The sequence below is a fragment of the Equus quagga genome, chromosome 14 (genome assembly GCF_021613505.1).
Source record: "Equus quagga isolate Etosha38 chromosome 14, UCLA_HA_Equagga_1.0, whole genome shotgun sequence".
Lineage (NCBI taxonomy): Eukaryota > Metazoa > Chordata > Mammalia > Perissodactyla > Equidae > Equus > Equus quagga.
In genome coordinates, this window is record NC_060280.1 from 70,494,801 (window position 1) to 70,508,243 (window position 13,443).

Consider the following 13,443-nt stretch of genomic DNA (forward strand, 5'->3'; position numbering starts at 1 on the left):
TGAGAAAGTTTGGTTTGTGATCCTGTTTCATTAGGCTGATTGGAGCAGCCCTTACTCCGAGGTAGAGTCCCTCCCCAAGGGATTCCACGTACAGTTACACTAGCTGTCGCTGCCTGTGCATGCCTTTTCTTAACAGAAATGACCTCCCTTCACCCTCCTCCTAGCCCCCTGCTCCTCCTCCTTTTTTGTTTTTATCCAGTGTCTCGCTTCCTCTCTTTCTCTTTCCTTCTCCCTCCTACCTCTGCCTCTTCCTCCTGCTCTCTGCCTCCCTGCAGCGCCAAGCCGGCTCCCCAACCTGCCCTGCCGAACGCAAACCGCTGAGTGTGTGGAGCTGCCCCCTGGGGCCCCGGGCTGCCGAGTCCCGCTAAGGCAAAGACGCAAGCGAGCGAGGGAGAGCCGCGGAAGGAGACAAGCGGGCGCACGAGGGGAGCCCCAGCAGGGCGGCCGGGTGGCTGGCAGGCGGCTCCGGGCGCGCGCGGGGCGCCTCTCCGGCGGCTGACGGGGCGAGCGCCGTGGCCGGCCGGGGGGACCGGCGCGCGCAAAAGTTAGCCTCGGACGGCCGCGCGCCCCACCGCGCCCCCTCGCGCCCCCTGCTCGCGGCGCCCCGGGAGAGGGACTCGCTCTTCCTGCAGCTCGAGCGGCGAGCGTTTCCCAACGTGAGAGGGCCGAGCGCGCGGCGGCCGAGGGGTGGGGAGCAGGACGCGGCAGGCGGGAGCGGGACGGCAGGCGGAGGGCGCCGAAGAAGCGCAGAGGCGACGGGGACCCATGCCGGCGGCCAACATGATGGAGAACCTCCAGCTGCCCGCCCTGCAGGTGCCCGAGCCGCAGGGCGCGCCCGAGGGCAGCCCGGTCTGGTCCAGCTCGTCGACCCCCACGCTCCGCCGCCGGCGCTTCAAGATGCGCCGCATGAGGAACGTGCAGGAGCAGAGCCTGGAGGCCGGGCTGGCCCAGGACCTGCCCGGCGTCCTGGCCCCTGGCAAGGAGTTTCTGCAGCTGCCGTCTATCGAGATCACGCCCTCCAGCGACGAGGACACCCCGTGGTCCAATTGCTCCACACCCAGCGCTTCCCCGCGCCGAAAACGCTTCCTCCTCCGCAAGTGGCTGAGGGTGAGGGAGCGGAAGGAGTGCAGTGAAAGCAGGTACGTCCCTCTTCCGCCTCCTGCCTTGTTCCCCTTTCCTCCTCCTCTTCCCTAGAGGCGTCCGAGACCCCAGGGCATCCTAGCGGAAACTTCGGCGAGGAATGCAGGAGCCCTCTAGCAGAGTCGGCTTCGAGCGCGGCGCCCCGCACCAGGGGTGGTGGTGCTTGAGCTTCCCCTCGCGTCACCCGTCTCCCAGACCCAGCGCTAGGGACCAGTGACTTTATATTATGTAACACGTTTACATGGGGCTTCACGCTGCATTCCATCTCTTTTCATCCTCACAGCAGAATGAATAATAAAAGCCACAGCAAGTAATATTTATCCAGCCCTTATCATGTGCAGGTCATTAGGGTGAGCGCCTCACCATCTATGTCCAAATTTAATCTTTACAAAAAGTTTTTGAGGTAGGTACTGCTATTATTCCCATTTAACAGATGGAGATAGCAGAAGATGAGAGAGGTTAAGTGGGTCCTGTACTTAGACTTATGTTTGTGAACTCCATTTCAATTTTTATAATTTTATTTTTGGCTACATCAGGTTGCCTTTATTGGCCCACACCGGTAGAGGAGCTGGCAGAGTATTGGTGTTAAGTGAGTCATATTTCCTACCACAGAGATTGTTTCGACGTCTAGACCTGGTCCACACCACTGTGGTTTGTGCCAGCTACTTTTTTGCCTGGGTAAATGTGGTGGTCTGAGTAGTGGGGCAAGTTTGCTTACCTTACAACTTGGTATAGAAAACCATAGTGCAGCTTCATGCAGCCTTGGCCAGGAGTTGTGTTTGAGCTAAACCCGTGGTCTGGTGGAGCTGGCGTGGAATTTCCACTCTTCGTTGATACCATGAGCCCTACTCATTTACTTTTAGACTCTAGGGCCCTGTGTCACAATGGTGGTTTGTGCTCTTGTGTGGGGCAACTGAGCGATTGGCCACCTTCCCCAGGCCTCCTCCTCCCAATCTATTCAGTTTCATTCATTTCAATTCAACAGGTATTTACTGAATATTCTTATGAGCTCAGAGTGGCACCAGCTAATGGTGATATGGTTGTGGAGGGAGAGGAGGAGGGCTGAGTAGAAGGAGGGGATGTGGAAGTTAAGGAGGAGGGGGGGAGGAGACTTGCATATGAAATTAAGATATGAGTTTCACTCATATTGCGATAGAAGCATTGAAGACATATGCTGTGTGTGCCACATGCAAGAAGAGAGAGGAGGAAGCCTTCCAGAAGGAAGACGCTGAAACCATGATGAATACAGATAGGTGGTAGGAAATAACAGGAAAAATACGAGGTCGTGGGCGTGAGATCAGGAAAGGAGAACAGTAGGGACAAAGGCCTAAGAACAGGGTGGGCCATGTGTCTTTGAGGGGACGCTGAGGAGCTGGGCCAGGTTTACAGAAGATGAGCATGCTAAGCCTTCCAGGATTTCTCTTCTGGGAGCAATGACTGGATGTGCTTATCCCTGTGGTGCTTTGTTGTGGGGCTTTTTGTGGACCTGGGGATAACAATTCTTTCTGTTCTGGTGCTTCATCTTGCTGCCTTTTCCACAGAGTAGAGGCAAGTGGGGCAAGCTGGGAGGGAGCTAAACTTGAACTAAAATAGTTTGTCACAGTTTGTCAATGTTCCCCTCAAATGTGAGAGACCCTAAAAGAGACCCTCTTTTGACCTTGAGATTCTGCCATGTATACTGAGGACAAAATATCGGGAAAGGAGCCTTGCATTGCTGGCCAGGGTGGGGATGGGGTGGATTTGCTTAGATTTAAGGACGGCTTTCCTGGTTTTGCGAGTTGTCTAAGGCTGCGGTGGATTCTTCATTTTTGTTGGAACAGGGAACATACTCTTAAAATCAGGAAGGATGTTCACGTCTTAGGAGTAGTTTAAGGGAGTTCTTTTATTTTTTTTAAAGATTTTATTTTTCCTTTTTTCCCCAAAGCCCCCTGGTACAAAGTTGTGTATTTTTAGTTGTGGGTCCTTCTAGTTGTGGCATGTGGGACACCGCCTCAGCATGGCTTGATGTGCGGTGCCATGTCTGCACCCAGGATCTGAACCCGCAAAACCCCGGACCACCAAAGCAGAGCATGCGAACTTAACCACTCGGCCGCTGGGCCGGCCCCTGAGTTTATGTATTTTTATAGTTTTTTTTTAAAATTTTTTATTGAGTTAATGATAGGTTACAATCTTGTGAAATTTCAGTTGTATATTATTGTCTGTCAGTTGTGTTGTAGGTGCAACCCTTCACCCTTTGTGCCCACCCCCCCACCCCTCCTTTCCCCCAGTAGCCACTAATCTGTTCTCTTTGTCCACAGGTTTAAATTCCTCATATGAGTGGAGTCATACAGAGATTGTCCTTCTCTATCTGGCTTATTTCACTTAACATAATTCCCTCAAGGTCCATCCATGTTGTTGCAAATGGGACGATTTTGTTCTTTTTTCCGGCTGAGTAGTATTCCATTGTATATATCTACCACATCTTCTTTATCCAATCATCTGTTGATGGGCACTTAGGTTGCTTCCACATCTTGATGATTATAAATAATGCTGCAATAAACATTGGGGTGCATAGGACTTTTGGAATTTCTGACTTCAAGCTCTCTGCATAGATACCCAGTAGTGGAATAGCTGGATCATATGGTAGTTCTATTTTTAATTTTTTGAGGAATCTCCATACTGTTTTCCATAGTGGCTGCACCAGTTTGCATTCCCATTAAGGGAGTTCTTTTAAATGGTGGCCTGTTGAATGAGAAGAATATATGTATATACAGTTTCCCCCGAAATCCAAAAATCGTGTTCCCATGAAACCTTTTGTAAGCGGAAATGCCTTAAAGTGAAGAGGCAATTACTATTAATTTATATGGGAAAAATTTTGAGCATTCCCAGACCTAAAAAATAACCTACCAAATCATACCAAGTAAAACGTAAAACCGGGGTCCAGCCCCATGGCCAAGTGGTTAAGTTCGCATGCCCCGCTTTGGCGGCCCAGGGTTTCGCTGGTTCGGATCCTGGGCATGGACATGGCACCTCTTGTCAGACCATGCTGAGGCGATGTCCCACATAGCACAACCAGAGGCACTCAAAACTAGAATACACAACTATGTATTGGGGGGCTTTGGGAAGGGAAAAAAAGATTGGCAACAGTTGTTAGCTCAGGTGCCAATCTTCAAAAAGAAAAAAATGGTAATATATTAATTAAAAAACCCAAAACGTAAAACCTAAAATAGGACTAATATATAGTAAAATCAGGAATGATATGATAAATACACAGCCTCTATAAAGTAGAAAATAATGTGTGTGCAGTATAGTTTCACTTTCTCGAATGGGGAAGACAGCACACGGGAGGGCTGAGAGGTGGTGGTGGTGGTGATGGTGTGTTAGGCTAAGTCATCAGAGGTTGGAGTGGTGAGAGGTACAGGAGACTGGCATGTAGGAGAGAGAGGAAGGGGGTCCTCTGTTAACATCTCATCATTGTCTGAATCCCTCAAGGCAGGCAGGTCCCTAATGTCAGCACCTTCTTCTGTGTCTGCCTGCCTCCATGTCGAAGGTCGAGGTTCATTGTCTGCTGTGGCTGATATAGCTGATGTGGCTGATGTGCAAGGCTTGAAATACGACAGTATGCTTGACTGCTTAATCTCCGTAATGGCTTGTCACAAAACGCTGAAAACCATTTTTACCTTTTTTCCTAAAAGCAAAAAACTTCTTCGAATTTGTTGTGGTTAGCAGAAACAGGTACTAACATAGACCTTTCTTAAAAGCAAAATGGCGTAAAGCGAACTTTCGGATAGTAGGGGAAACCTGTATGTAGACAAAGGCAGGCTGGTTTCAAACCCCAAATTTTCTGACTCAAATTCTACTGTTAACCACTGTTATACAGCCTCCTGTTGGAATCTGTCTGGATTGTGGCTAAAACAAAAACCCGTCATTTTTAGGCCTTGGAATTAGATGGCTTCTTGGAAAGAAAGGAAGCAATCAAGTGAATAGGTGCATATAGATGCCCAACAAGATGCCCTGAGAAGGAACTGACGTTTAGAGGCAACAGAGCACAAAGAATATTGGATTTGGGCCTGCCTGGTGGCGCAGTGGTTAAGTGCGCACTTTCCACTTTGGTGACCCGGGGTTCGCTGGTTCGGATCCCGTGTGCGGACATGGCGCCGCTTGGCAGGCCATGCTGTGGCAGGCATCCCACATATAAAGTGGAGGAAGATGGGCATGGATGTTAGCTCAGGGCCAGTCTTCCTCAGAACAAAGAGGAGGATTGGCAGATGTTAGCTCAGGGCTAATCTTCCTTGGAAGGAAAAAAAAAAAAATATTGGACTTAAAGTTAGGAGACTTTGGTTTAAATTTAAGTTCTGTCATTTTCTAGCTGTGGAGCCTGGGGCACACCACTTCACCTCTGTGTGTTTGCTTCCTCCACCTGTGGAAGTGGAGATCTGGGGTTTGATGGGAGGTCTCAGAAGTAATACACGTGAAAATGTTCTGTAAACTTCCCCTTGCTGTGCAAGGGTGAAGGATTCCTGTCATTCTTCTGTGAGTGTCTCCCATGGAGGGGCTGTGTTCTTGAGAGCTGAGGTTACACGCTCATGTGTCCTGGAGCCGCACCTGGGACTCCTCGCACATTACACGATTTGGAAATGATGGTTGGAAAATGACTGTGCTCTGGCTTGGATTAGGGGGGATTAGCATACCAAGCCCAGCATGGCATCCTTCCTCTTCACATTCCCTACTCCAGATCAAACCCTCCACAACAGAGAAAAGCACCTTTCAGGCCTGCGGTGGAATTCTGTCTGATGTGTTAGAAGCCAAGGGGCCAAGAGGGCCACAGCTTGTGGATTTTAACTGCACAAAGTTGAAAAGAAGGTCAGGATACCTCTTTGCTCTCCCTAACCCTAGGAAGAAAGAGGGGGAGAAAATGGTAAAGTTAGCATGCTTTGGGAATCTGAGGACCTTGGGGTACAGTACAGAAATACTCCCAGTCCGATCCTTTCGGGTTCCTCTTTGTATCTTCGCTGTCTAGCCCTGTACCTGATTTTTCATGATGACCCGTAGATGTTTGTTGATGAATAAATAATGAGTGAATGAATGATTCCTTTTTTTTTTTTTTTGAGAAAGATTAGCCCTGAGCTAACATACGCTGCCAGTCATCCTGTTTTTGCTGAGGAGGACTGGCCCTGAGCTAACATCCGTGCCCATCTTCTTCTACTTCATATGTGGGACGCCTGCTGCAGCATGGCTTGATGAGCGGTGTGTAGGTCTGTGCCCAGGATCCACACCTGCGAGCCCCGGGCTACTGAGGTGGAGCGCACGAACTCAACCCCTACGCCACCTGGCTGGTCCCTGAATGATTCCTTTTTCTCTACTGTTTGGAATGCAGTTCTCCTTATTCATAAATCAGGGAACATTTCCTGGAGGAGATGAGTCCAGAGAGAGGTTTTTTTTAGCAGCTTTATTGAGATATAATTTACATACCATACAGTTCACTCATTTTTAAAATGTATAATTCAGTGATTTTTAGTATGTTTACAGATAAGTGTAACTAACAAGTCAATTTTAAAACGTTTTCATGACCTCGAAAAGAAACTTGTACCCCCATATGTCACCTCAAGCCTCCTATCCCCCATGCCCGCCCTGCCCGAGGCAGCCACGAATCTCCTTTCTGTGCAAAGCTGAGTTTTGAGCGGGCACCAAATGCCTGTTGTGTTGAAAGCATTTAGGTGTGTTGGTTTCAAGGTGGGGATGGATGACCAAGTGTGGTCTTGATGAGGGATGTGGGAAAGTGAGGGTGGTGAGCTGATGGGCTGACAGACTGTGATTTATGCTGCAGAGTTTGAATTTCAATTAATCAGTCAGTCAACAAAGATGTATTGAGGTCCTATAGACAGTGCGCTTTATATACAAAGAGGATTCATCTCAATGGAGAGCCATTGTAGGTTCTGGAACCTGGGAGAGACATGCTCAGAGTGGTATTTGAGGCAACTAATTCTTGCTGTTCTGTGTGAATGGGGTGGTGAGGTGGAGGCCCCGAAGCCTTGCATTGTTCTCGCAGCAGTCTAGCAGGGTTTGTTTAACATAAGATGGCACCGCTTTTTTGCTGGCCATGTTGTCCTCTGAGCTCTGTGAATAATGTAGTCTGAAGTGGACAGGCAAGCTCTTAGAATCTGTACTGTGTGTCTCCCTGTATCCCTTGGCCATATCTGGCTGTGGTGATTATTCAAAACTCAACTGAGGATCAGAGCCCCAGTCTGACCTGCTGCATTATGGGAAGAAGTCAGAAATTGGATGGAGCCACGTCTTCCAGGATGGCATCCTGTCGTCATTCTCTGGAGGGGGAAGGGAAAGCTGACAAGGGGCAAGTGAGCAGGTGTGGGTGGCTAACTGCAGCTATTTTTCCAGGAGACACAGAAGCACTTCTCTGCTTCTCTCTGCCCAGGGTGCTCTCCCATTATCACCATTTGCATCTCCTTTACCCTGGGCTATTCTGTCCCCTCTTCTGTATAACACACCTACCCTCTCAACACTGCTCACACTCTAGCAGGCTGGCAGCTAGAGAGTCTTTTCAACCTGGAGGCCCAGGGCTTCTACTGGGCTGCACATCTGGCCTCAGGTGGCACCTGTCCCTGATTCTGCCCAGCCTAGTGCCAACCTAGCTGGTGTGTGGGTTTGCAGGTAATGAAGATACATCGTTGGTGTTTTTATCTTGACTTTTCATTCCCTTCCTCTCATCTTTGGATGGAGTCTTGCTTCCGGTTCAGCTCAGTTTCAGGGCAGCAGGTGCTGTGTGCATCCCGATGCTCTACCCGTCACCTCTGTGAGTACCCTGCCACATTAGAGAATCACAGGGAGTGGGGAGAGAGAAAACTCAGTTCTTTCTTAACACAGAGCAACAAATGCAAAGGACACCTGTGATTTTTCAGTGGATTAACTAAGTAATCGATGCTGGATAAGGTTAAACTAGCAAAAACCTCTAGCAGACCCATAATTCCTTGAGGGCAGGACTGCGTCTTACTTTGTGCCAAGTTTTCTGCTAAGCGTCTTAAATACACAATCACATTTAATCCTCACAGCAAACCCCCCAGGTGGGTTTTACAGCTGAGGAACCTGAAGTTCAGAGCCTAACTTGCTCCTGGTCACACAGAAGCAGGGGTGAGATTTGAACCATGTTCTCCTGATTGCAGAGCCTGAGCCCTTCACAGCTACACTGTACCATCGCCCCAGGGCCTGGAAACAGCCCTTGAGTGTTTGAGGATGTATGGATGTGGAGGGGAAGGTTCTGAGGGAAGGTAGTTTCGAGGTCAGGAGGATGGGAAGGATGCTGAGGAGAAATGGGTGCAGGTTGTGGGCGAGCACAGCCATGTGTGAGGGTGATGCTGACGAGCCAAAGTGAACTGCTCCGTGAGAAGCAGCCAGCCTTTGGCTGTAGATGTGGTTTCCAGAGTCAAACAACTGATGGAAACTGAGAAGGTGGGGATGGAGTCCTGTGGGCTGATCACACTGGCCAGCTTCCTCTGTGGGAGTTGGTATTTTGAGAGTTTCCATGGTGGTTATGCACTCATCAGGTGCCAGTTACGTGTGAGGCAAGAGACTGGGGCGATCATGGGGCAGATTAACAGGTGATAATCCTGTCCTGCTTGCTTAGTTTCTCCTAGGTACTATCTGTCTGCCAGTTGCTCTGCTGGTCACTGATAATTGCATCCAGGGTAACTCTGAAGTTTTCATTAAGGCATCTGAATGGCTCTGCGTCCAGTGGGGAGTGTCCTTGCTGACCCACGGGTGAGCCGCTGGGCCTGGAGGCAGGTGTTTGGACGCAGAGCCAGGCCTGCGTGAGAGCCCGGGGGTGGTTGCTGGGTTGCTGTGTGTACACGAGCTGTATGAAATCTGAGGGCTTTTCCTGGAGCCTCTGCCCTCTTGGGATTCTTTCCTCTGGAGCCCAAATCAGTATGGTGAGTCGCCGAGGGGCTGTTGTGACTGGTGTGAGGGAAGATACAGCTTTTAAATGTCTCGGAGCAGGAAGGTCTATGAGCTTGTGACCTGTGACTGTGGAGCCTGAGGAATCTTCCTCCTTTCAGAGGAGATAGGAAAGCTTCCCTCAGGGATGCATAACCGAAAATCGAAAATCGAATGTGGGCCTTCAGGTGGGAGAAGGGAGGCGGGAGGCAGGATGCAGATGCTTTGAGCTGGTGAAAAGAGATGTCAGGCAGTGGCCTGCGACCCCCTCATACCACTGTGGGCAGCCCGTGCCACCTCCGAAAGATAGTCCTGGTGTCAGATATTCTCTGTTTTCAGACCGTGTGTCTAGATTTTTGATTCAGATAATATAGTTCAAAATCATCACCAGGAAAATGAGGCTGTGCCTTAGCTAAGCCTAGCGGTAGAAGAGGAGAGGGATTGGTAAATCCATGGTTTTTTCATTTGAGGCCCTGAGACGTTTTTTTGGCCAGATGACCTGAAGCACTTTCTTCTCCATCCTTTGCACACCCTCTAACTGGGTGGAGACTCCGGTTGTTCTACTCTGATTTCTAGATGAGATAAAGAAATAAGGTGATCAGGCACGCCATGGTGGCAGATCTGGGTTATGGCCTGGAACTCAGGCCTTTGCCCCAAAGTCTCGACCAATTTCTAACTGTCACCTCTCTGGAGCCTCTTCATTCTTTTTAAGGTCTCTCCATGTCAGTGCAACCCTAGGGTAATGGCTTTCCCAGCCTGGCGCCTCTCACCTCCAGTCTGACCACAGAGATGTTTAGTCTTGCTGCTTCTGGGTAGAAGTTTAGTCAGGAAATGAGGGGGTAGAGTGAGGGGACTACAAAAACAGTCAACAACCCATTTGGTTTTTCCCCTTTTTTTTGCAACGATGGAAAAAGAATTTGCCTAGGGGCGCAGTTTGGGGAAGGATGGGCCACCCTTGCACTGTTTGCCCCAGCAATTAGGAAAATACAGAAAGACAGTGGATGTTTAGTTTAGTGACACACTTTTGAGTCTCTCCAAGGGTCTTCCAGCCTGTTGTCTTAAAAGAAATTTTTACATTGCAAAAGTCAGTGGTTATTGTGTGTGTAATAAAATAGCTGGTTAATATAAAAGTGTTGGGGGGCTGGCCTTGTGGCTGAGTGGTTAAAGTTCTGTGGGCGCTCCACTTCTGTGGCTGGGGTTCACAGGTTCGGGCCCCAGGCATGGACCTACTCCACTCATCAGCCATGCTGTGGAGGTATCCCACATACAAAGTAGAGGAGGATTGGCAGAGACGTTAGCTCAGGCCTAATCTTGCTCAAGCCAAAAAAAAAAAAACAGGAAGATTGACAACGGATGTTAGCTCAGGGTGAATCCTTCTCACCAAAACAAAACAAAACAAATCTGTTAATAGCAAGGTTGGTGTATTATCTTCCAGACGTTTTTCTTATTCAGATTTTCTTTTTAATTGAGAGACTTTTCTTTTTCACCGGCTCTTGTGTACCTTGTACCTGTAGAAGGTAAGGGAGAACATAGGTGGGTAGGTTGAGGACAGGTAAGTCTGTGAAATAAGGAAAAAGAAAAAGGAATTTCCAAAGCTCTGTTTCTGGAGGAGCCATCAGGATGAGATATTTCTCCAAAGTGGGGTAGGAGCCCTCCTGTCAAAGCGGATGCCAGTTAGCCTTGTCCTCGTCTTCTCCATGACCCAGGCTCGTACATTACTGCCAGTCTGAACCCTCAGAGCAATCGGCCTTGATCTAGCACGCATTTGTTTTCTGGCTGGGTCATTACACTCTGCAGCTTTTTCTGACCTTTTTGTTGATTGTCAGGGTTGTATGGAGTGGCAGTAATAAAGGTTACTCTGAACAGGGTGGAGCTTCTCCTGAGAACAGTTTGCCCTGAGCTTGGGTGATAACGTGTGTTTTCTCTATCTGTGTCGATGGTGAACCACATGTTCCTGACACGTGAAGAGATCACTTTTTTTTTTTTTGATTTTATTTTTTTCCTTTTTCTCCTCAAAGCTCCCCGGTACATAGTTGTATATTCTTCCTTGTGGGTCCTTCTAATTGTGGCATGTGGGACACTGCCTCAGCGTGGTTTGATGAGCAGTGCCATGTCCACGCCCAGGATTCGAACCAACGAAACACTGGGCCGCCTGCAGCGGAGCGCAGGAACTTAACCACTCGGCCACGGGGCCAGCCCCAAGATCTCACTTTTTTTAAAAAAAGACCCCAGCGAAGAGGATTGCATCACCTCTCTTGGTTACTTCTCTGTTTTCAAGCCATACTATTCAGAAAGTTCTACCTAAGATCTAACTGAAATCCCTCAGGGTACAATTCAAACTCATTTTCTCTTGTTTTGTCCTCAGTGAAGATGAGAAGATATCTGGCCATTGTCCTGTGAGAATATTCCTTCAGAGACTCATTAATAGTAGCTTGGGCTGTTTTTTCTAGATTCTGAGGGAAGTCCTGATTTTGTACACCAATTTCTTGTACCTCACTCGTTCTCCAGTGGGGGCAGTGGAGACGTACAGACTTATTGGAGGAACTGGCAGCCCCACGTTGAGAAGCAGAACTAGTCTTAGAAGTGAGCAGAGTAGAAAGAAGCCCGGCCATTCAGAAAGTTCTTAGGAACACTGAACGACTCCTCTCTCTCTGAAGTGCCTTCTCTATGCTTGGATTGCTTCCCAAAATGCCTCTATCAGTGGACATGCCTTTTGTTTAGCAGTCAGAGAGAGTAGGCTTGAAAATGTAGATAACTCGGGAGAGGTAATTCTCACAATTCAACACACATTTATTGGCACTTACAGGGAATCAGGTGCTGTGCTGTCTGCTTGGGATGCAAAGATGGATACAGATGGCCCCTCCATTGAGGAGCTCACAGCCTGTGTGGCAGATCAACATGTAAAAAGATAATTTCAGTAGAATACGGAATTCAAACTAAAGCATAAAAAAAAAAAAAATAGGTCTGAGGAAAAGATCTGCAGGGAGGGAGAGGAAAGGAGGGTCCTAGGGTATCGCCCACCATATCGCCTTTCTTCTCTCACACTGAGCTGCCCCTTGTTAGTACCTACAGTTCTGGTTCTGCATCTTGCTCAGAGAATCTAGTCTTCATGGTGGCTAGGATTTGTGTGCTCATTTCACCTTTGAGCACGTGGAGAAGGCCAAGGCCATGTGCTGGTCAGTGGCAGAGAGGGCTCTAGAGGTCTCCTGCAAATCCACTAAGTGTTCAGCCCATCGCATGTCCTGGGGAGCCCATGTCTGCCCAGGATGGAGCCATTTCTTCATCAGTGAAGGCAGGCCTCGTCTGCTCCTGGGGACAGGGTGGTGGTTTTTCCTAGGAGGACTGCCCTCGCACCAGGCCAGTGGATGGTCTGAGGCCGCCTGGGCTGGAGGCCCTGGTTTTGTTCATTTTCTCGCTGTGTGGCCTGGGCAGGTTACTCAGTCTCTCTGGGCCTCAGTGTCTTTCTCATTTGTAAAACAGAGAGTATACATTTCTTCTTTATCTCGTAAGACAAAATTAAGTAGTTGTGTCTGAAGAATTATGCTGATATTATTACTTAATAGAAGTGAGGTTTTTTTTTCGTGATTTTGAGGCCTCTGAGTCTGCTCCTTGGCTCGTGTAAACTGGAGCAGTGGTTTGTTGTTTCCTTGATTATTTATGAGATATCACTTTTCTGATCTACTGATAGGTGCTAAAAATGAATTTTTATAATTTGTAGGCTGCTCTTATCTGTTTCTTCAAAGTTGGTCTGCTTAAGGTTTTGGTTCCAGGTTGCTGCTTTCTCCTCCCCTCCTTCTAAATCTACATTCTCTCCTTGGGCTGTTTCATCTCCTCTCTTGGCTTTGGTTATTCCTATATGATGATGACTCTCACATTCAGATCTCAGACCTCATCTTTTTTCTGAGCATACCTCCAGCAGGCTAATGGGCATTTCCATTGGGATGTTCTTCAAAACTCAGCTTGTCCATCCATAATTGAACTCATCATCTTTCCCTTATAACCAGTTCCTCTCGGTCTGTTCCTTGCATTGGGGATTGGTATTCCAGTTTCCCAAGGCTTCCCTCCCTCGGGAGAGAATGTTCTTCAAGTCTGTCTTCTCATCTCCACCACCGTTGCCCGTCTCCAGGCCATCAGCATCTCTCATGGATATTATTGACTAGACTAGCTGGTCTCCCTGACTACACTGCCGCCCCTTCCCTTTGGTTCTTTCACTCTGCAGCCAGCGTGGTCTTCCTGACATGACTTCTGCTGCCCCTCCTGCTTCATTTACCACTGCTGGTACCCTGCCTCCAGCCAGAGTAACCTTGCAGGGCCTTGAATGGGGTGTTTTCTTTTATTTCCGGCTCTTGGTAGACATTGTTCCTTCAGACAGGGTTC

General features: G+C 48.6%; 1 protein-coding gene across 9 annotated transcripts in view; it reads left to right on the forward strand.

Moving 5' to 3' along the window:
* The first annotated feature begins 200 nt into the window (after positions 1 to 200).
* The window catches only part of GRAMD1B (GRAM domain containing 1B), a 163,853-nt gene continuing 150,610 nt past the window's right edge, over positions 201 to 13,443 (forward strand). For 4 of the 9 annotated variants that reach the window (XM_046685668.1, XM_046685669.1, XM_046685670.1 and 1 more), the window contains exon 1: positions 201 to 1,139. In XM_046685668.1, the coding sequence (XP_046541624.1) occupies positions 766 to 1,139 (374 nt within the window). In that variant the 5' untranslated portion in view covers positions 201 to 765. Of the gene's footprint in view, positions 1,140 to 2,361; positions 2,397 to 13,443 lie in introns of those variants that run through there. The other 5 variants (XM_046685674.1, XM_046685673.1, XM_046685675.1 and 2 more) reach the window with 2 other exon arrangements.